At 40.6% G+C, this 21797-nt stretch overlaps 1 protein-coding gene across 1 annotated transcript in view; it reads left to right on the forward strand.

Moving 5' to 3' along the window:
* Positions 1-447: 447 nt before the first annotated feature.
* Positions 448-21797, forward strand: part of col15a1b (collagen, type XV, alpha 1b) — a 38370-nt gene continuing 17020 nt past the window's right edge. Inside the window, exons 1-20 of the mRNA XM_036129068.1 lie at positions 448-1072; positions 7494-7681; positions 8444-8653; positions 9182-9334; positions 11680-11754; positions 12477-12566; positions 13346-13460; positions 14374-14414; positions 14689-14868; positions 15531-15557; positions 15654-15716; positions 16472-16549; positions 16660-16722; positions 16826-16963; positions 17322-17489; positions 20301-20354; positions 20588-20623; positions 20751-20888; positions 21060-21119; positions 21206-21241. Of these exons, the coding sequence (XP_035984961.1) occupies positions 730-1072; positions 7494-7681; positions 8444-8653; positions 9182-9334; positions 11680-11754; positions 12477-12566; positions 13346-13460; positions 14374-14414; positions 14689-14868; positions 15531-15557; positions 15654-15716; positions 16472-16549; positions 16660-16722; positions 16826-16963; positions 17322-17489; positions 20301-20354; positions 20588-20623; positions 20751-20888; positions 21060-21119; positions 21206-21241 (2256 nt within the window). The 5' untranslated portion in view covers positions 448-729. The remainder of the gene's footprint in view (positions 1073-7493; positions 7682-8443; positions 8654-9181; positions 9335-11679; positions 11755-12476; positions 12567-13345; positions 13461-14373; positions 14415-14688; positions 14869-15530; positions 15558-15653; positions 15717-16471; positions 16550-16659; positions 16723-16825; positions 16964-17321; positions 17490-20300; positions 20355-20587; positions 20624-20750; positions 20889-21059; positions 21120-21205; positions 21242-21797) is intronic.

Genomic DNA, 21797 nt, shown 5'->3' on the forward strand with positions numbered 1-21797 from the left:
AGCGAAGCAAAAAAAGAAAAAAAGAAAACTCAAGCAAGTTTCTCTTTCTTCTCAATGAAAATATTTTATGAAAGCAATTTACCGTTTTCAGAATAATGCAGCAACATGATATGCAACAATTTTCCGATTTTAGTATAACACTCTAAATTCTAAGCTTTCTTAAAGATTTGACTTCTAATTCAAATATTTAGACTCCTTGAAATCCACATCTTTGGGCAGAATTAATGAAGGAGACAGTTATTGTGTCTGTATCTCTTTAAGGTTCAATATTCTTTCCTTGCATGGTTAAATTCTGGTGTTTGCAAGGTGGATTTCATTTCTAGAGGTCAGCTGTCATTCTTCCAGCCTGAGATAAATAGCGCGAGAAAAATAAGTTGTCTATGGTACAGCCACCCCCCCCCCCCCCTCTAGAGGAGTCGACAGGCAAATTACACTGGGAGCAAAGAAGTGTGGAGGTGTGGAGGGGAGGAGACCTCAGAGAGTTAGAGCAAGAGATTGCAGCAGAAAAAATAAGTCATTAGAAAGAGAGACAGGAGAAGAGAAACAAGAAAAAGAGGGAGTCGCTTTCGGAATATTTTTTGGCCATCATCATCTCCTGGACTTTCACTCTACAGAATTCTGCATTGCCTAGATCATGTTGCAGATGGACAAATAGCACCTGCTTGGCTTTCCGTGTAGTATTTGTTTGACCAGTTGGAGTGTTTTCATCCTAATCGCCCCAGATAGAGGATGGGAGCTTTTCACATCTGTCTTGCTTTCTTCTTTCTTGCCTCCACGGCTGTGCATGCCCAGTTTTGGGGATGGCTCTGGACATACCCAAAAACCACCACCGTTCCTCCTACCCTTACCTCTCCAACCGTCACCTCCCAGGAACCTTCCACCTCCCAGGGGACGCCGTCAGGGTGGTGGATGAAACAAGAGGACAAAGTGACAGAGAACGATGTGGACGGCTCTCGGCACTCGGGGGAGTTAGTGTCCTACGGCGTTCTGAAAACTTTTACATCATCTCCTGGGGGGAGCTCAGGTGAAAGCACCAAAGGCAAGAATAAACCACTGAAACAATGGAATAGGGGTGAGTGATACAAAGCTGCAGAATGTAACAAACCTTTGTGTCCATCCATAAAAAAATAGCAGCTGAATCCTAAGGTCAATTAGACATTAACATGATCAGCCCCAAGAAATAAGCAATCTAAGCCTAGGACCCCCCCCCCCCCCCCCCCCCCATGCCAGCAGGGAGCAAACTTGAGTACCCACACGGAATGTAGTCTCCAAAATTCAAATTTGAAGTCATATGTGACAAGACTGTGGCAGTTTTTAAATTTGCTGGAAAGGTTTATAAGCAGGTGTTTCAGTGGATCTGAAATTCTTTTAAATTAAAAAATGTGACCGTATTTAGATCTCTAAACAGTTGAAAAATGTACTTGTTATCACGTAGATCAGGGTGTCACACTCATTTCTATATTGGGCCACTTTGGCATCATGAAGTCATTAAAAGCACCGTTTGCACCTGTATAGATGACGTTTTTGATTTCATAATTTCATTCAAGTTCACATAGAAATATAAAAAAATGTCACAGTAACATAAAATTAGCACTCTTCAGCCCATTTGAACAGTTTTTCTGCATTTTTTTTATATTGGGTGAGTTAAACTTTAAACTCATCATTCTGCATCACATGTTCTCTTTTTGGACATTTCTGGGTTTTGATGTTTTGTGGAAAATACGAAATCGAGTGGCAAGATGCTGTTACTACACAATAAAAAAGATCAACATTCGCTAGAGCATGGGTCTTCAACGTTTTCCAGGCCAAGGACCCCCAAACTGATGGCGAGATGGAGCGGGGACCCCCTAATTATATGTATTGTATAAAATTGTGTTACATCAAACTGGTCCTATAGTGCCATGTGTAAATGTACCTTGTTATTGTGCATTCAATACTAAGATACTCAAATAATACACAGGTTCATATATTCATGTTTTTATTTTAAACATGTGCGAGGCACAGTAAGTAGGGTGACCATGCCACTGCCATTTATAAACATAACATAACACAATAAACTGATACCTGCCAAGATCAACAATGTCTGTCAATTGCATGCAATCATGCATAAAAGCTATTTAAATGGACATTTTTAAAACATAAATGTGAAAAGGAAAATAAGTGATGCTTGTTAGTGCCACTGGCATGCATAAACATACCTGTTATATTGCATACAATACTGAACTATTAACATAACTGACAGATTCATGTTTTAATTTTAATTTATTAATGTATTAATTTATTTTTAATTCAACCAAAACTTTCGCGACCCCCATGCAGTACCTCCGCGGACCCCCTAGGGGTCGCGGACCCCCTGTTGAAGACCCCTGCGCTAGAGGACGCATAGTTTTAGCCAGTTTATACTCTTTAAAATGATATATGCCTCTACTTTATGACAGGAAATGCCTTTTTGGCTCTTGAGGGCCGAATAAATTGCCTTGACGGGCCGGATTCAGACTGCGGGCATTTGACACTTGTGATGTTTATAATTATGCTGGGGGAAGTATTTATGGTTTAAAATCATACTATTTTGTTTCTAGTTTAGTCATGGCTGCTAGTGACAAACAATAGATCATTTGGCTACTTCTTCCCCAATTCTACATTAAAACCTTGTACTCTGGACATAACCACTACACTACAGGAGTAATTCATAGAAATAACCTCGTGCCCGCAATTATTTTCCTGCTATTCATTTCAATTCAACAATTCAAAATTACTTTATTAATCCCAAAGGGAAATTTAATGGTAGTGTAACTCATCGGGTTTCTTCAGTGAGCTGTAGTAGATGCTGAAGGCTGCAGGCAGGAAGGATCTCCTGCGGCGGTCTGTCTTACAGCCGGTCTGGAGATCTGCTCTCTGACTGCAGACACTGTTGTTGTACAACAGTCTGAAGAAGAGGATGCTCAGGGTTGTCCATAACTTTCTTAATTTTATGAAGAATCCATCTTTGCCCAATCATCTCCAGAGGTTCCAGAGGAGTCTCCAGAACAGAGCTGGCCTTCTTTATAAGCTTGTTGAGCTTCTTTAGGTCAATTGTTCTGATGCTGCGACTCTAACAGATGATGGCAGAGGAGATCACACTCTCCACAACTGACTTATAGAAGATCTGCAGCGTGTGACGTCTTTTACGTCACTTTTGGACCACTCTGGCTTGCATCATTGTTTTAATTCAGTCAGATTAGAGGTTGTTGCATTTTTTATTTTTATTTTTTTTGCATGGATGAATTACTTAAAGTCACACAACTGCATCTCAGTTACATTTAAGTCTGAATGTTTTGTTGAGCCAGTTAGAGTTGGACTTGTGATGTGCTTTGGATGTGCTTTAGATCATTGTCATGTACCATAACCCACGTGGGCTTAAGTTTATAGTCATGAATTGAAGACCGGACATTTCCATAAAATGTTTTCCAAGACAGAACAGAATTTGTGCTTCTATGAATTACAGCAAGCTCTTAGGCCATGAAGCGTCAGAGTATCCCAGACCTGCGCACTACCACCACCACTGGTGGAACTAGGTGTGTGAACAGTTTAACAGGTTTATTGAAATGTTTAATGAGTAAAAGCAGGAGTAAAAGCAGGGCTCTGGTCACTGACTGCAAACAGAAAGTAACAGAGGTTAGACACCTACAACACGCAGGTGATTGAATGCTTTGGCTGGTGGCTAACGGTGGCAGAATGGAGCTGGGTCCCAGAGATCAGTGAGCAGGAACACAGAGACAGTCTGAGTGGTGGCTTCTTTGGAAAGGTTGTTGCGGTGGTGAGCATAGGAGGGTGAACACGCAGACGTTGGCTCGGCCGAAGAGTTGGATGGTGTTTGATCCAAGTTGTAACGGAGAACGGCAAGAGTTCCAGGAAGGCTTGTTTCGACTGGGCTGATGGAATTGACTTCAATTCTTCTAAGAAAGCAGGAACAGAACAGGAACAAATAGATGTGCTGGTGAAGATTCTCAGTCATCCAGGTCATGATCATTCCAAAAAAAGTAAAAAAACAAAACAACTGGACTTTTTTCTGAAGTTTGAAGACGTTTCGCTTCCTATCCAGAAAGCTTTCTCAATTCAAATGTCTGGAGTAGTGTGGAGTTCCAAGCTTTATATTATTGCCCAAAAAGGCGTTGTTCTGGCTTAGATAACATGCAAATTAAACTTCTGACAAAGCCCTGCTATTCGGTCAGAGTATTTACAGGCCTGCAGCTCTCACAGAGGTCAAAAATTTTTAACATCCTTTTTCTGAATACATAATGTATTGACTACGGTCAGGATGGAAGGACTATTTCACCCAGTATGATAAAAATTGTTTCTGAACAGCATTACCAACTATAGCTTCAAGGCAAGTGAGGTATGCCTGTTTTTGTTTTGTTTTTTCACTATTGTTCCACGTTTTTTTCCATTTGCGAACAATAGCACCTACTGTTGTTCACTGGAGTCCTAAAGACTTAGAGATAGTTCTGTAACCCTTTCCCAACTGATATATGTTTATGTCTTTATCTCTCACATGCTCTAAGAGATCTTTAAGACTATGTCATGTTGTCAGACGTGATTTTTTGGATCACGTGGACAGTCATTTAACAAGGTGGTTGATTACTTTTCATAAAGGGCCAGGTGGGTTTGGATAGTGTCATTTGGAAATTTCCTTTTCATGCACTTGGGTTTTATGATATTAAAATCTATTTGTTGAGCAGAAACATTGATAATGAAATCTATAAGGGGGCAAATACTTTTTCACAACAATGAAACACCAATTCAAATGTACTTCATTTCGTTCATCCACCTTAAGTTAACTTTTTATTTATTTGGCCAACTCACACTGATGATTCAGATGTCCGGTAGAATCACATCAAGTGGTCTTTAAATCACAGATTGTACTAATAATTCTTGGCATTCGAGGGTTTTCCCAGTGTGTTCGACGAGGTAAGAATGGCCTTAGCTAAGTCCGCAGACTCAGGGAAAACTAGGGAGAGTCGGTCAGGCAGCTGGAAGCTTTTATGTGGCAGTCAGGGTCGAAGAGGGATTAAAAGGTTACAGATGGCAACACTGAAGGAGTTAGTGATATTGGACTTTACAAACTTCAACAATAATATATAGATAGATAGATAGATAGATAGATAGATAGATAGATAGATAGATAGATAGATAGATAGATAGATAGATAGATAGATAGATAGATAGATAGATAGATAGATAGATAGATAATCTATCTATCTAGCCGGTCAGGCAGTTTTTCATATTCTTTTTCCTGATGTTTCCATCATTTGGGATGGCCACATCGATCACAACGATTGTCCTCTGCTGCTTATTAATGATCACAATGTCTGATTGGTTGGCCATTACCCTTTTGTCTGTTTGTATCTGGAAGTCCCACAGCATCTTAGCTCTGTCATTCTCCACCACCTTGGGAGGTTCCTCCCATTTTGACCTGGGGGTCTCCAGTTGGTATTCTGAACAGATATTTCTGTACACTATACCAGCCACTTGGTTATGGCGTTCCATGTATTCCTTCCCTGCATATATTCTCACACCCTGCTTTGAGGTGCTGCGTGGTTTCTGAGGCCTCTTTGCATAGTCTGCACCTGGGATCTTCCTGGTATGGTAGATCTGGGCCTCTATTGCTCTGGTGCTCAAAGTCTGCTCTTGCGCTGCCATCATTGGCACTTCAGTGTTGTCCTTCAGTCCAGCCCTCTCAAGCCATTGGTAGGATTTGGTCATATCAGCCACTTCAGCTATCTGTCGGTGGTACATCCCATGCAGGGGTTTTTCCTCCCATGATGGTTCATTCAGTTCCTTCTCTTCCAGCTTCCATTGTCTGAGACATTCACTGAGCACTTCATCCCTTGAGGCCATCTTCCTGATATATTCTTGGAGCTTGGATGTTTCATCTTCAGTGATGGCTCTGATGCTCGCTAGGCCTCTGCCTCCTTTTTTGCGCTTAGTGTATAGCCTGTGGATACTGGATGTGGGGTGGAATCCACCATGCATGGTGAGTTTCAACATCAGTGGTCTGGATTTCTTCCTTTGGCCAACCCAGCCCTATACATGTTATGTCTTTTTTAATAATTCTGATTATCATTAATTAAATTAATATCATCAAAGATCTGGCCTGGGACACCTGCAACATTTATTTTTCTGACAGTGTCTTTGAGCCTTGCATGGTCTGACATTTAGAGTAATTTGCTGGGATGTCCGTTCCAGGGCAGAATGGCAGCTCTCTTAAATATTTCCCATTGTTCTATTTCCTTCCTGGCATTGTAGCAACCAGAGAAGCTGCTTCTAAGCAGGTAGTCACACTTGTTTGTGATTACGTAATAAAGTTAAATTCAATTAAATTTTATTTATATAGCACCAACACATGCCATCTCAAGTCAAATTAAATTTAATCAAATTAAAGTGCATTCAGTTACCAGAACTTGTCTGGTACTTACTGTCCTGCAATGATGTGCTTTTAATAGAAACACTGACATATTTATAATCTCTAACATATTCCTTCAACCAAGATCGTGTTGGATTCGTTTTTTTTTTTTTTTACCTGACTTTAAAATGTTAATCTCGTTGCGCTGCGGTAAACCATAACTATTCTGAAACCAGCACCGGCATCCCGACTAGAACTTCAGCTCTCCCGGAGGTCATTGGGTCCTTTTGGCCATTGCAGAGGCTCGGAGCCTGCACATCTGGACTGGAGGTGTGAGGCTTTTGGAGTGTTTTAGTTTATGCACCCATTCCCACCTCTGTTGGCAACAATAAACTTTCAAAAATGCAAAGGTCCTCCTTGTAGTTGTGTGAGTGGTGCACAGCCCACCTACGCGCGGCACAAAAACATACAACCACAAACCTCTAATCACGCTTGTTTCCAGTCGGTCAGGCCGACGAATTAGAGACCCCCCGAATGTTGGCCTGTCTGGTCTGGTCTGGGCATTGTGTGCGTTCTGGAGAGTGAGACTCTCTGTGTGTTTGTGCATATGACAGAAATATGGATTGCAGTGGCTAGCCTGGCTGGAATGCTGGTTTTGTTGCCATGGGAGACGGGGTTCCCCCCAAAAGGGGAATCATGGGACGGTGAGGCCGTCGCTTCACATGCAGACTAAATACTCTAATTACCGCACATTGTGTGTGCGCGTTTCTGCTTCGAGGGATTATGTCCATACGAGGCAGGGCAGTGGTGCGTGGGCGCTTGTCTGGATCAAATCAGCCCAGATTAAAGCCCCGTTAGGATGATTCCTGCGCTCTTTAATCTGACGCTCTGGGTTAAACGGCCAAAGCAGGGGTGGCGGAAAGATCTGCGCATCTGTTGGAAATGTCATTAACACAATTTCAGTTATCTACATCTGCACACGGAGTAGAAGATGAAGGCATCCTTTCACTACAGACCATCTGTACATGACTTGAGTGGATCTGTGGTATCTGTCATTTTTCATCCAGTGGTGTTCTGTGTTGACCTTCTGCCCTCATGTTGTCTCTGTCAGAGAAAAGTTCGGGAAGTCATCTGAACCTGATGGAATTGATCGGGTTCCCTCTCCCACCCTCCGTCTTCTTCACGCCGGGCTTTGAGGGGTTCCCAGCCTACAGCTTTGGAAGCGAAGCCAACGTCGGCCGACTCGCGTCAACCTTTGTGCCGGGGCCTTTCTACAGGGACTTCGCCATTATTGTCACGGTGCTGATTTACAACCCAACATACTTTTAAACTTGTTTACGCTGTTACTGAGTAGTGCGTCATAGTGCCGTTTGTGGTCCAGTGCCTTGCAAAAGTATGTATGATCTCCTTTGAGCTATTTCAAAATGTTTCACATTTTAGGCGCTAACATCAAAGCATTTCATTGGGATTTTTTATGCAATCGACCGACACATGGTAGCAGGTAATTTTGAGCAACACAGGTACAGATTATAAATTCAAGGCTGTGAAGACTGACAAGCTTCCTTAAGATATCCACACACCATGATGTTCCACCCTCTTTCACCACAGGGGTGATGCAGTGCAGTGTTTCCACTGTAATTTTAACATGTAGGCCAAAAATGACAATATTAATCTTAATTGAGCAGAGCGAAGGTGGACTGAGGCTGTTTCTCACACTGCATTTTATTTCGGGGCTCTCAGAGGTGACTAAGGAAGTCCATCCTTTTCAGATTTTTATTTGAAAAAAAACAAGCATCAATAGCATAATTTTCTTTGCACTTAACAAACACAGCATTTAATGTTGGTCTTCTGCAATTGTGAATGAGCACCTTGCTGTGTCACTACCTTGTGCAATTCACATATTTCCAAGTTTCTTTAAGCTTTAAAAAGTTGGCCCAAAATAATTTTTCTCAAAGGGGTTGAAACTCAGAAATCTTTGTCGTTTACATTATATACATCTGTTTTTTTTATTTAGTTGTTAATTGTCATTGCCTGATATGCTCATTCTGTCCACCTCTCCAGGTGCGTCCAGCCAACCAGACAGGAGGCGTCCTTTTCGCCATCACAGATGCCAATCAGAAGGTTGTGGAGCTGGGTTTGGCCCTCAGTAGAGTTCATGGAGGCGTCCAGACCATCTTACTGTACTACACTGACAAAGAGCAGGCATCCCACAGCCACAAAGCTGCTGCTTTCACTGTCCCAGACATGACTGACCAGTGGACACGGTTCACGGTGGGCTACTAAACACCTGGTTGAGGCTTTTCTACCTGTCACGTTGAAAATAATCGGCTTCAAGAAACCTCTGCTAGATTGGTTCCTGTTTTAAGTCGTTCTTGTTGTTTTATCCTGCATTTTTTTTTTTACCATGTTACCATGCCTTAGTCCTTGACGCGGTTGACCCGGGTTCGAATCTGACCTGCGGTCCTTTGCTGAATGTCTCTCCCCCCCTTCCTGTCAGCCTACTTTTGAAAAAAGCGAGCCACTAGAGCTGCAAAAAATCCCCCCCCCAAAAAAAAGATTATGAAATACAGAATTAAATCTCCCATTTAATTACCGGAGCAAAGATTCAGTTCAGTTTTAGTTTCACAGGCAGATATTTTTGGATGTTGCACATGACAAAGACAAAGAGATGCCCACAAATCTTGAGCAGAGGTAAAATGCATAAAGAATAAGTACTACAATGAAAGTATGAGCGGATTTGGGGGAGAGGGATAATAAGACTGAGCTATATTTCTAACAAATAGCTTTTTCCTGCTGTAGGTGGTGGTGGAGCAAAATGAGGTGCGTCTTTACATGGATTGTGGTGAGGCTGAGAGGGTGACGTTCCATCGCAGGCCAGAAAAACTCACCTTTTCCCACAACTCTGGCATATTTGTTGCCAATGCCGGAAGCACCGGGCTCGATAAGTTTGAGGTAAGTAAAACACGTTATTCACACATCTGTTGTGGGTATCTTTTATTCTTTTTACGTCTCCGGGTACAATGACGCTGCTCATGTCAGTGTCTGTGTGCGGATGGGCCTCTCATTACCACGCTACAGAGTTGAAATGCATGACCTCATTTGTCTCCTTCTGGAAACTTTCCAACATTCAGGCAAGTGAAACATCTCTGTTTCTGAGGAGATTATTTTCTAATTAATCAATGTCCATTGCTGCAGAGACACGAAAACAAACAAGCACATCTGACTTAAAACGCCTTCCCGTTGTTGTGTATACCAAACTTCGTCTCAATAGGGGCATCTGAAAGTTTAATGATTTGACGACCCACAATGTGACATTTTGTGGTTGAAGGTGTGACAATTTCAGCTCGCCACAGTCAAAAATATTTTACAAAATATACATAAAACATAAAAATGCTGCACTACAGACATGTTTAGACTTGTCCTGGGATTTATTTTCTTTTAAATAGTTTCTTCCATCTTAGTTCTTCCTTTGAATGCAATAACGGCAGAATAATACTCAAAATAGTCAGCTTTGAGTCTCCTTCATTCACTGATCCTGAAGAACGACCTGGGGGCCCATACCTATACGTTGATTTCATTGAGCGGAAAAAGAGTTTCCAACCATTTATTCCAATCTGAAGAGAGTGCATGTCCTCTGAGCTATCTGAGGTTTTAAGCGACTGGAAAACCAATGTACAGCTTTAGAGCTTTTGCTTTTGCTTTGTGATTTTTAATCATTTGCCCCTATTGTCCCGATGGATAGATCTCAATAAAAAATGTATTTGAAAAGAAAAACTGTTTCTACAATTCATTCAGGAAATAAATCCCACGTGTTATATAGATTCCATGGATGCCAAGGTAAAAATACTGGACAACACTGATAGATAACAGCGCTACCCGTATCATCACTAACTGGAGAAAATTCCCTATTGACCACAAGCAACTTGGATTGTGTACCTCTCCACTCTTCCTCCAGATTCTGGGAGCTTTATTTATATATAAAATGTCAGATTTACTTTTAACCTAAAAAGAGCACTGAGCAAGTATTTTTAGTGCTTTTCCTTTAGGTAAGTTGCTTCTGCCATTGTTTTAGGAGTGGCTCAACTCCAGGAATGTGACAGTGGCGTCCTCGGTACATCTGTGCGTCGTGGCTCTTGGAGCTGTGACTCCAGCCTCAATCCACTCCACCAAACCTTTGAATGGTCCTTGCTTAACAATCTTCTCTGTTGCTAGCGCACCTTTATCTGCAGCACACGTTTTCCTTCCATGCAACTTTTCATTGCCATGTTTGGATGCAGCACTCTGCATGCCTCAAGCTACTTCAGCTTTGACCGTCAGAGGATGGAGGATGTCAGAGGCTGTCTGTGACTGTCTAGTCAGCAGTCTTCACAAGGATTGTATGGGACATCATATAGCATGGATTTACATTTATGAATAAATCAAACTTTTCTGATAGGTATTTTGTGATATCATATGTGATTTTTGGAGATTCTTAATTTTGTGTTTTCATTATCTTCAAGCCTTTGTCATCAAAATAAAAATGCATAATTAGTCGGTGTGTAACGAGTCTGTAAATATAAGTTTCTCCTTGTGATTATTACTTAAATAAATTGCCTCCTCTGTAGGGTTCTAATTTATTGATTGTTGAATATGTTATGTATAGTTTACAAATGGGATGTTCTGTGAAGATTTAGAGCTGGTCTACAGCGTTTTAACCGGTTATAACAAACGGTTAGAGTCACCAAATAAGACTCCCAGTCAGTCTCACGGTCATCCCTGGTATTGCATCTGTGGCTGCCTCCGTCCTGCATATTTTAGAAGATCAGAGGCAGGAAGAAGGCGAGATGAGAGGAAGTATCAGAGACTGAGGAAGGGAGGGTGGGGAGATGCAAGAGAAGATAGTTTAAAAAAAAAAAGCTTGGGGGAGTAAATCAATAACAGATGAGGAAGTTAGAGATGTCAACATGGCTTAGTTGTGGTCCATTTAAAGGCTTGGATTATGCCAGTTAGGGTAATCCTTAAGTCGTTTTCCACTTAAGCAAAAGCTATCTGATTTCTTACTTGATTTTTTATGAAACACTTTAAAACAACCACAGATGTACTTTGTGTATACTAATTACAGGTTTTGATAATTCCCTGCAAAATCAGTCAATTCAGATCAGAATCCAAAAGAGACGCTGTACCCAGAGGCTTTTCCCTCAATATATCATTTTGTGTTGATGATGCCATTTCTTTGTTTTTAGGTAAGTTGGTAGATCTAGTATTGATGGTGTGACAATTTAACCTTTGTCTTGTCCTCCGTCTTGGTCCACCTGCAGGGGTCGATTCAGCAGCTGGTCATAAAGGATGATCCTAGAGCAGCTGAGGAGCAGTGTGAAGAGGACGATCCTTATGTGAGACACTCAAACACAGCAGCTAGAAGAGTGCAGAATGGGGACAGGTGGAAGACAAGACTGCCCTCTTGTGGCTTAAAAGTTTACTGTGGAGATGTTGATTTCTATTTCTTTATTTCTACCAGGAAAATTGACTACATTTTGGATTTTTTTAAATAATAAAAAAGTTAGTTAGAAGATTACACATATATATATATATATATATATATATATATATATATATATATATATATATATATATATATATATATATATATATATATGAATAGGAATGCTACTGACTGGTTGAAGAGGGGCAATGCTGGGTAACATGATAAGCCATGCCTATTTGAAACAACCACTTTCTTCTAATCTTTGAAAGTATTTTAAGCTTTTACTTTTACAACTGAGACTTTTTTTTTCTTTTTCAATTTCAATCAAGTCTTTGTACTCAATAATTCTCGGAGGATTTCTATTTTATTGTGTGCTTTGCCAAAATTGACTCCTCCGGTACAAATATTGGACAATGTTTAATTTGCTTTAGGTTGTTTCATTGCTAGCCTGGTCAGCTGCAGTTTGGTGAAAATACTTTTTGCACAAGGATGGAAAATGAGTGAAAATAAGAAATGAAAAATAATCTTGGATTATATTAAGCAACATATTTTAAAAAATGGCATATCTGAAGACTTGTATTGCACTGTTTTTGCCATTTCTTGACATACCATAATTTAAAATGAACACAGGCCTCAGGATACGCAAGTGGAGATGATCCTCTGGATGACAGAGAGACAGAGGAAGACTTCAGGAAAAGGGAAGATGGAGCAAAACAGCCGGTAGGTAGCTATCTTTCCTTCTTGCGCTGTTCTTTAATCCTCCCACAGGCGAGAAGTCAGTTTGACCCAAAACATCCCAGGATCTGCTCGAAGTTTGAAGCTTCAAAGGGAACTGCCTTCTCTGATGCAGGATGCTTGTTTCTACATGTTAAAGTCACACTGGATGCTATCAGCTCTGCTCTTGAGATGATTCTTAGTAAGAGAACACAATTCGCCAAACCTTTTCTTTTGTTTTGTATATTACTCCAGAGGTTAATATGTTAATTCCCGTTTATGCGCCTCTGCATGTGTGAATGAGTTTGAAAAGGCTTTTCAGTTTAGTAGCATTCCTTTATATGTTATCACATCCAGAAAGGGTTAAAAGAACTCATAGTAGTGTTAACTTATCACCTGAGGAGGATTCACACCTTCGAACTGGTGGATCTATAACAGATGCGTAAACTCCAGCTGCTTACTGATACATGAAGTCCCGGTTTTTCTTTATGGTTGGTATTAGATACTAAACTTTAGATGGCAAACATGTCATGAAAGTAAATTCCATTTCATCACAGTATGACTGGACTGAAATCATGTTTGTTAAAGTTGGATATTGCTCCCCATTCTGGTCTTTGGAAAGAAAAGCCTTGCCCCTTATGGTAAAATGGACTGAATTTATTCATAGCTTCCCTTTGAATAACTTCTCCCAACTTCTTGTTGCTGCTATTGCTACTCATAGGATGAACCTGTTTGATCTTGCTAACAACAGATCACCTTTAACAATTTTCTCTATTTTCCTCTAGGGGGAGCACAGCTACCCAGTTATAGCCCCGCCCACTGTACTACCAGATGTGGAGCTTGATGAGTACTCTGGTTCCATGACTCCTACTGTAGCCAATAAGGATCTGCTGATAACAGGTCAGAATGAGACTTCATAATGTCAATGGAAACAATTCATCCAAATATTGGAGTTTACGTGGCCTGGTACATGCCTTTGCAAAAAGACTTCATAGCTAAACTATTCCACATTTTGTCTCATTACAGACACAAACTTCATTGCATAGATTTTTTTCCCCCCTGATAGAACAAAAAAAATGTAGTGCATAATTATGAAATGGAAGGAACATTTTACATGTTTTTTTATAATTTGTTTTACAATAAAAACTAAAAGTATCCGTAATGCATTTTTCAGTTTGCTTTACTCTAAATACCCCACGTGTAAAATCTAGTGCAACCAATTGCCTTCAGAAGTCATCTACACAGTAAAAAGAGTCCTGTGAATAACTTTTACCTTTTATCAGTGAAAATACATGTATTTTCTGATAGCCTTAGAGTTTTGTTTGAAACCAAAGTCCCCATGCTTTGAATATCCTAAGAAGTGCTGTCTAATTAAACATCTGTAAATGGAAGGGCAAGACACAACTGCAACACACTTGTCCACCATAACGGAGAGGCCAAATAAGTAGAGCATTAATCATAGAACTACCTAAGAGGAACATAATAACGAGAGGGTGAATTCTGTTTGCATAATTTGTATTACCTGTTTACTCCATAAATCTAGGCTTTATGAAACAGAAGAGAGGCAAAGAAAACAAATTGCTGAAAGAACTTCATAAGAAATAATATTTGCAGAGTGACACAAGTCATTTAGGTGACAGAGCAAACATTCAAAGAAGGTGCCTTGGTCAGATGAGATTTTACTTTGCCGGTATGGTCGTCACTTTATAAAGTCTGAAGAATTACCACGTGTAATTAATTTACAATGATTGACAAATGATCACGTCATATTTTAATGTATCAGGCTTATCAATACAACTTGTTATATGTCCAGAGTCTCAACCAACCGAAGAGGCAGGAGAGCGGCCTGGACACGTAAGTACACGTGTGGGCTGAACTGCTTCTAGTGGATTTTGTCTAAATGGAAGCAAAATCTGTCATCAACATTTTACTATTTGGCAGGAAATAGAAATGATCAACGGAATTACTTTTAAACTTTTTGAAATAATTTATACAGTCACCTAAAGATCTAAATGATATAAAGACTTTAACATTGAGTTTGAATTTAGCAACTTCACATTTTGCACCTAATCGTCTTCATAGGTGCAAAAATGTAATTACTTAGGCTTTAAAGACTTGACGTTTACAGGTTGACATCAGGCCTGGTTTGAAAGGGGAACGGGGTGACCGTGGACCACCTGGGCCTCCCGGTCCTCCAGGACCTCACTACGTACACAAAAAGGAGCGTGGAACACCTGGAACACCTGGACCACAAGGACCACCGGGAACTCCTGGAACCCCTGGAACACCAGGGATAGATGGACAGAAGGTTTGTTTGTTACACTCCCATCTTGGTATCTTGCACTTCAGTAGCACTTCAGTAGCAGAATATATGCTTTTTAGCTTAATACTGCTCAATAATCCTCTTCTAATGTATCTGACCAGGGAGGTGGGGTGGTATTCATAGAGCACTGAAGTTTCACCCTTAAATCCTCCACTGTTCCTTTAACATGGACATTTGAATTCTGACACAGTAGCACACTGTGAAGTCTACGCCCTTTCACTTAGGTTCTAAATTCAATTCATTTTTATTTACATAGCACCAATTCACAACGAACGTCATCTCAAGGCACTTTACAACGTCAGTTCATAAATACAGATTACGTTTGTGTTTAAAAGAGCAACAAGAGAAATGTCAACACTAGGTGGGCTTGTGAGCACTGCCAGGTAGACCAAAACAAGACGTGTGGCAAAGCCACGCCTCTCTGCCTCCAAAATCCAGTTATATCCTTTAGTGGCTTTATCTAGGAGAGAAACACAGCAAGCAGAGAAGTTCTGAGCCTGAAAAGATTTAGAGAAAAGAATCAGCTATGAGAGTTTCATTGTTTGTTTTTTGTATTGTTGGAAGAATAGAGAAAACAAATGAAGGGCCAAAATCACAGAGCCATTTCCCTCTGAACCTTTTGAATCATTCACATTCTCCTTTTGCAGGGAAGCAAAGGTGATAAAGGTGAACTGGTGAGTAACGCAATATTCAGGGTTCTCTTTTATTTTTCTATTTGCGTTGCTGTTGTTCATGACACATCACTCATGTAGATGTAACTGTCCCACCAGGGTCAAAAAGGACAACGGGGATTTCCAGGGTTGAGGGGAGAAGCTGGAGCTAAAGGGGAAAAGGTACATCTAGAAACAATCCCAGACTTTTCCAAGTGACACGCAGAGTGATGTTTGCATCATTTCAAGCTTGACCTGACACGAACATTCATTATATTCCTGACATCATATTAATCACTGCTATGCTGCAATTCTGTTACATCCCTTTAAATCAACCACAGTAATTGTGTCCTTGTGATTTTATCTATTTTCCATTTTAATAAAGTATTCTCATGAATCATGACAATAAATGGTCATTAAAATGGACAAATCTCACATATAATGTTAAATCAGTAATCTCCTGATTCTGGTGTCGTATAAACACACTTCCTCAAAGTAGACTATAAGTAGAATACATAAATGTCTTTAAGTGATTGATTGTCAAAGCGGTGTGCATGAATTGACGCATGGTAGGTTAGAACTGTCCAGCAGTAGACACACCATTGACCATTTTGTACTTTAATATGTGAGCTACAGAACTTCAAATGTGCAAAATTATGAAGTAACCAGCACGCTGTACTTCACATGAACGTTTTTGTATGAAATGCTTTTAAAACACTTCCAAACATCTCTTAACAGATTGTTAGAGGACAACTTAAAAGTAGTTTTTCTTCTAGTTGTGCTTAGGTCTTAGTCTTTGACAAAGCATTGGGTCTAAATAGGCAAACACCATTAAGCAAAGACCGTTTAATCCCTTAATTGCATAAGAGCAGAGGAAAAGACGGCAAAAAGGAAAAAGGTTCTGATCATTTTCTGCTCTGTATATCTCTCGATCACAGGGAGACTCGGGAGTTGGTTTGCCAGGACCCCCTGGTCTTCCAGGACCCCCAGGACCTCCCAGATCCCGCAGTGTACCAGTGAGCAGATTATAATAAACTTTTTACAAATGGTTTGTAAAAAAAAAAAACTTCATGAAATACCTTAACGACTTTAATGATAAAAAACAAACATTGTGTTTATGTTTTAGTATGGACCAGATGCCATTGGTTCTGGCTTTGAGGATCTGGACACTGACACTGTTTTCATCAGGGTAAAAGCCAAAAACTACAAACATCAATAACAAGACGATAATTTGAATGGTTTGACATAATTTAATTTCCATTGTGAAAAATAACCGTTCTTTGGATTTCCAGGGTCCACCAGGTCCTCCGGGGCCTCCAGGGCCTCCTGGGACTCCTGCACCCCAGTTGTCTTCAGAACTGACCCCTGGCTTTACGGGACCCACTGGTGCACCTGGCAGTGATGGACTTCAAGGCAAACAGGGAATACCAGTAGGTTACCTTTCAACTTACGTTTTGTTTAGTTATAGATATATAAAAATCTATATTTCTGTGTTCAGTCATGCATGTTTTTGTACCTCTCAGGTCCTACCCAGCTTCTAAATATGAAGATTTTACTTTCATTTTATTTAAATGTGCGTTGGATTTTCAGATTAGACAGATATTCTGCCATCATACTGTGATTTGAATTTCCTCTTTGTCTGTTTTTGTCTTTGTACCCATTATGTGGCATCTGTGTTTTACCGTCCTACCATGCTGTTCTGAAAACCATCTAACTTCATTCTTTCTGTCCTCGTTCATCCATCTTCTACACCCCTGCCATTTCTCCGTCTTCTCTGCTTTGTTGCAGATATTTGAGGATGAGTTGAGTGGTTCTGGGACTCTCGGTTCAGGTTTGAGCCCAGAGTTGGCGTCAGTTCTCAGTCCAAAACTTGGTCCTGGTTCCACTTCTGATTTTAGTTTTGCCTCTGGAGTTGCTTCGGGTTCTGGGCTTGAGTCTGCCTGGGGTTCAGGCGAGGTATACTGTTCCAGTTTCATGGCGAAACAAGGGAACCTTGAATGACAGACTGACAGTCAAATGCATGAGTAGTGTGCTCAGTCTCTGTAAAGGCATCATGAAGACCACACATTTGTTGCAGCGCTGAAGTACCCACCAAAGGGATGGGCTTGTTTTTAAATTCAATCTCAATGTCTAAAGGGCTTGTATCATCAATTTTCTTTTCAACTTTTTGTTAGCAACTGTGTTTTAAGTTGTAGCGATTGATAGTTACATGCATTTCTTTTCTGAAGTCAAGATAGGCAGCCAGATATGCAGAAGGATGGAGATATGTGTAGGACGTCTAACTCAGGCCAACAGTGTATCACGCAATGACGACTCAAGGCAAAAGCGGTGATAGCAACGTCTCCAGCTTAAGTTCATGAGACAAAGGTATATGTGGTGATTTGTCCAGTGAAAGTCAGAGATTATGTTCGAGAGCAAGAGCAGCTTAACCAGTACCAGGGATCTGAAAGTACTCTGTGATAAGACCATTCTCCCTGAGGTAATGGCTGCTTGTGACAGAAACCGAAGTTTAAGAGCACTAAAATCTTGGCAGCATTCAGCAGGTGTAATTCCTGTTCCACCTTTCTCCACTTGAACCTGGAATAATTTTTTTTTTTGTTGGAGCAGCAGGTTCTGTTTTCTAAAATGGCGCATCAAGCTAATGCTACACGTGTGGGTATTGGAAGGGAAGGCAAATGTTGAAATAAAGTCTGAAGACACGTCTTTAGACTGAAAGAGGACACATTTACAATCGTGAATGCAAAAAAAAAAAAAAAACCTGCAAACCGTGCATATTCTCAGCCTAAAAACCTTGTGAAACAATCAACACCCACAGTAATTTTAATGGATGGTCATTTATATGGACACAACGTTTTTGATCCTGGTGCAAAGAGCATTTAGAGGGGTTGAACTGTTTTTCCTCATGACATATTCCAACGAAAAAGTGTTGTTTTATTTTAAAAAAAACAGTCACTTTTTCTGCTTCCAACAAATGGCAGGCACTCCTTGCTATTATATAGACTGTCCAAAAGATCTTTTAGAAACGAGAGGACAGTCAGACCTCAGAGCAAGGTATTTGTAGGCATATGCCAACGATTGTCAATAGGAAGAAAACCACTGATGGAATAACCTGATCTTAGCTTCCAGCTTCCATCCTTTGGGCCAATGACCAACACTGATGCAGCTATCCCTCTGGGACAGGGTTAGTCTGGATTCATTAGAGCACAAGACTTACCTCTATTGCTCAAGAGCCCAGTCTTTATACTCTATCACAAACCAAAATCTTGCTTTCTAAGTAGCCTCACTTTTCTGGATCTAAAATATGATGATACTTGCCCTTTAAGACCGCTGCTTCAAATGTCAGGTGATAATGATTTAACATCGTCTACGTTGTCTTTACCAAACTCTGCTAGAGCTTAATTCATTTTCAATCCCTGGCTAACATATATCCATTCATACATATATCCATTTGATACAAAACAGACCCACTTTTGCATCATAATCACCGGCCAATCAGGATTGGTTTAATGAAATAAAAGCTTCTGGGTAACAGAGGGTGTTTATCCTAGTCACACTGATACAAAGGCTAGAATATCAGCAGCCGTCTGATAGCAGCAGGTATAATTTTTGCCTTATATCAGTGCAAAATTTAAATTGTGGCTATATTACCCACACTGTTGCATGGAAACAATTTCCAGGCAAACTCAATAGGTGGTCCATGTTTCTATTTTGTACTTTGGATCTAAGCCTAAAATAGATAGTATGAAAAAAAAATGCTGTTTTTATACTCTTTCAGTCAGACGTTTGGGCTAACCTTTGTCATTCAATGGCTTTTCATTATTTTTAATGACTTTCTACATTGCAGATACATAGTGAAGACATCAAAACTATGACTCAAAACTATAGTACAGAATTATGTGTCAAACACAAATGTGTGAATTAACTCAAAACATCTTGGATATTTTAGCTTTTTGAATGAGAAAGTAAGTCCAAACTTTTGACCAATAGTGTGCATAAAATTGAAATACCATTAAGATGGTAATCATTTACTTTTATTTATTTCTTTGATTATCATTTGAAACCAGAAAGAACGAATGATTCATGGATTCCGCAGCTAAGGCTGGCAGAGCTCGGCTTCTACCTTGACCGCTGTTATCTGTGGTGGATCTGGACTGCTGGCAGGACCGTTTAGCATTCAAACCATTTCCTACACTGTCATGTTGCATTAATACTTAAGAAGTTGCTGTTTGACATCATGTTGGAAAATAAACAACTCCTTCCCTACAAACTGTACCTATGTATTTGTTTAGGTCGTAATGGCACCTTCAAAGACGTGCATGTCACCTATTGCATGCGCAGGTCAGAGGATTGCATTAAATGGTCGGGAAATATTGCTGTACTTTGGTTTTGAATGGGTTCCTCTCAAAAGAAAAGAAAATGAATAAACTCACTTCTCATTATTTCAGCTTTAAAGATGAATAATGGGAAATCAGTGACTCAAGAATGAAATCATCCATGCCATTGCAGGTGTTAATGCTGCTAATGTCCTGCTACAGGTAGCAACATGAGTCCAGGCTTGCAGCTTAACATTGCCATGGATGATTTTACATCTAAATGAAACTGATTAGCGTTATTCCTTTCATAGAATCTGTGCTCTGTAGGTCTTGATCTCAGTGGGAATGCCTGAGAGCTAGTTTGCCACGTTAGCATGAACAATGTTACTTCTTACTTTCCCTTCACCCCCTTATAGACATTTGATTGGTGGCTGTCTGTGTTTGTTCCGTCCAGGGTCCTGCAGGGACAAACGGCTCTCCAGGTCCACCCGGAGCTGCTGGAGAGAAGGTGGGATAATTTTTTTATGAATTTCACATCAACAGACAATGGATCTATTTCAAGCGTTCTCATCCTAGATAGTTCTGATGTGCGGTAGTTCCTTAAACATGGCAGTCAAATCAGAATCAGAATCAGACATACTTTAATAATCCCAGAGGGAAATTACTTAATCTACAAGCTAAGACAGCTGATAGTCACCAAAGATTTTTTTTTTTTTCATTGTGTATTTTTTAAACCTTCAGGGTGACCAAGGGCTGCCCGGACCACCTGGACCAAAGGTAATTCACTGGCTTCAAACTGTATTGCAGGGCGTGCATAACGCGCTGGTTTCACTGAACGGATACAAAAAAAGCTGTTCTGCTAAGTGAGGCAGCCTTAATGTTCTCTGTGTCTTTGTCTGCTCAGGGTGATGTCGGAGAGGTGGGCTTTCCAGGGTCTCCCGGACCCCAGGGGCCGGTTGGTCGACCAGGAAAGAGAGGCCCGGCAGGTCCACCTGGACTCCCCGGCCCACCCGGCCCTCCAGGAACCAAAGTCTTTGGAGAGGTGATGCCAGTTTACATCAGACACAGGCCATACCAATTACTGCTTACATAAGCTGAGCAATGGACACAAGGTCATCTAAGAGAAGAGGAGTGCAAGATGTTTTCTACATTCACGACATCAGAGCATTTTAGTTCAATCTTTTACTTCTCACATTTTTCTTTTATTATATAGGATATTGAAGGGTCGGGAAAGACTGACTTGTTAATGGGGACAGGAGTCAGAGGACCGCAGGTCAGTGTAAATTATCTTTGTGTTTATGTGTATTCACCAGCAGCCTGTTGTGTGGTAAATCTTCTCCATTTTTGTTTTTTTTTAAGGGGCCCCCTGGCATTCCAGGACCAGCTGGACCACCGGTAAGCTATTCAGATGTTCACAGTGCTTTGCAAAGTTGTTGATACCTGTTGACCTTTTCATGCGTTTGTAATGTTGCCACACAGAGTTTAATGTTGCCAGAGTTTAATTGAAAAACCAAGATTTTAAGTGGCTGGCCAATGAAAATGAGTGTAGAATGGGGAAGAGGAAGGAGAATGATTGATTCTCCCCTGCAGAAGAAAAGCCTTCACACGGCCTAATGCTGCCGTGTGAAGGCAGCATTAGACAGTGAAGTGCTGTTATTGGTTTTCCTCCACAAATACCGTATATTTTGAAATAGGCAAAAAATGGAGTACTTTGTTCTCATCTGACTAGACTATTTTAACAATGGCTTATACAGTAGACGCCAGATTAGTGGAGTGGACAACTAATAGTTGTCCTGTTGACAGATTCTTCCACCTGAGCTGTGGATCTCTGCAGCTCCTCCTCGGTACCAATGGGCCTTTCAACTGCTTCTCTGACCAATCCTCTCCATACTCAGCCTATCAGTCTAGGTGGACAGCGTTGTATTGGGATGTTTCCACTAGTTCCGGATCC

Source organism: Fundulus heteroclitus, unplaced genomic scaffold (genome assembly GCF_011125445.2).
Source record: "Fundulus heteroclitus isolate FHET01 unplaced genomic scaffold, MU-UCD_Fhet_4.1 scaffold_133, whole genome shotgun sequence".
In the NCBI taxonomy this organism is placed as follows: Eukaryota; Metazoa; Chordata; class Actinopteri; order Cyprinodontiformes; family Fundulidae; genus Fundulus; species Fundulus heteroclitus.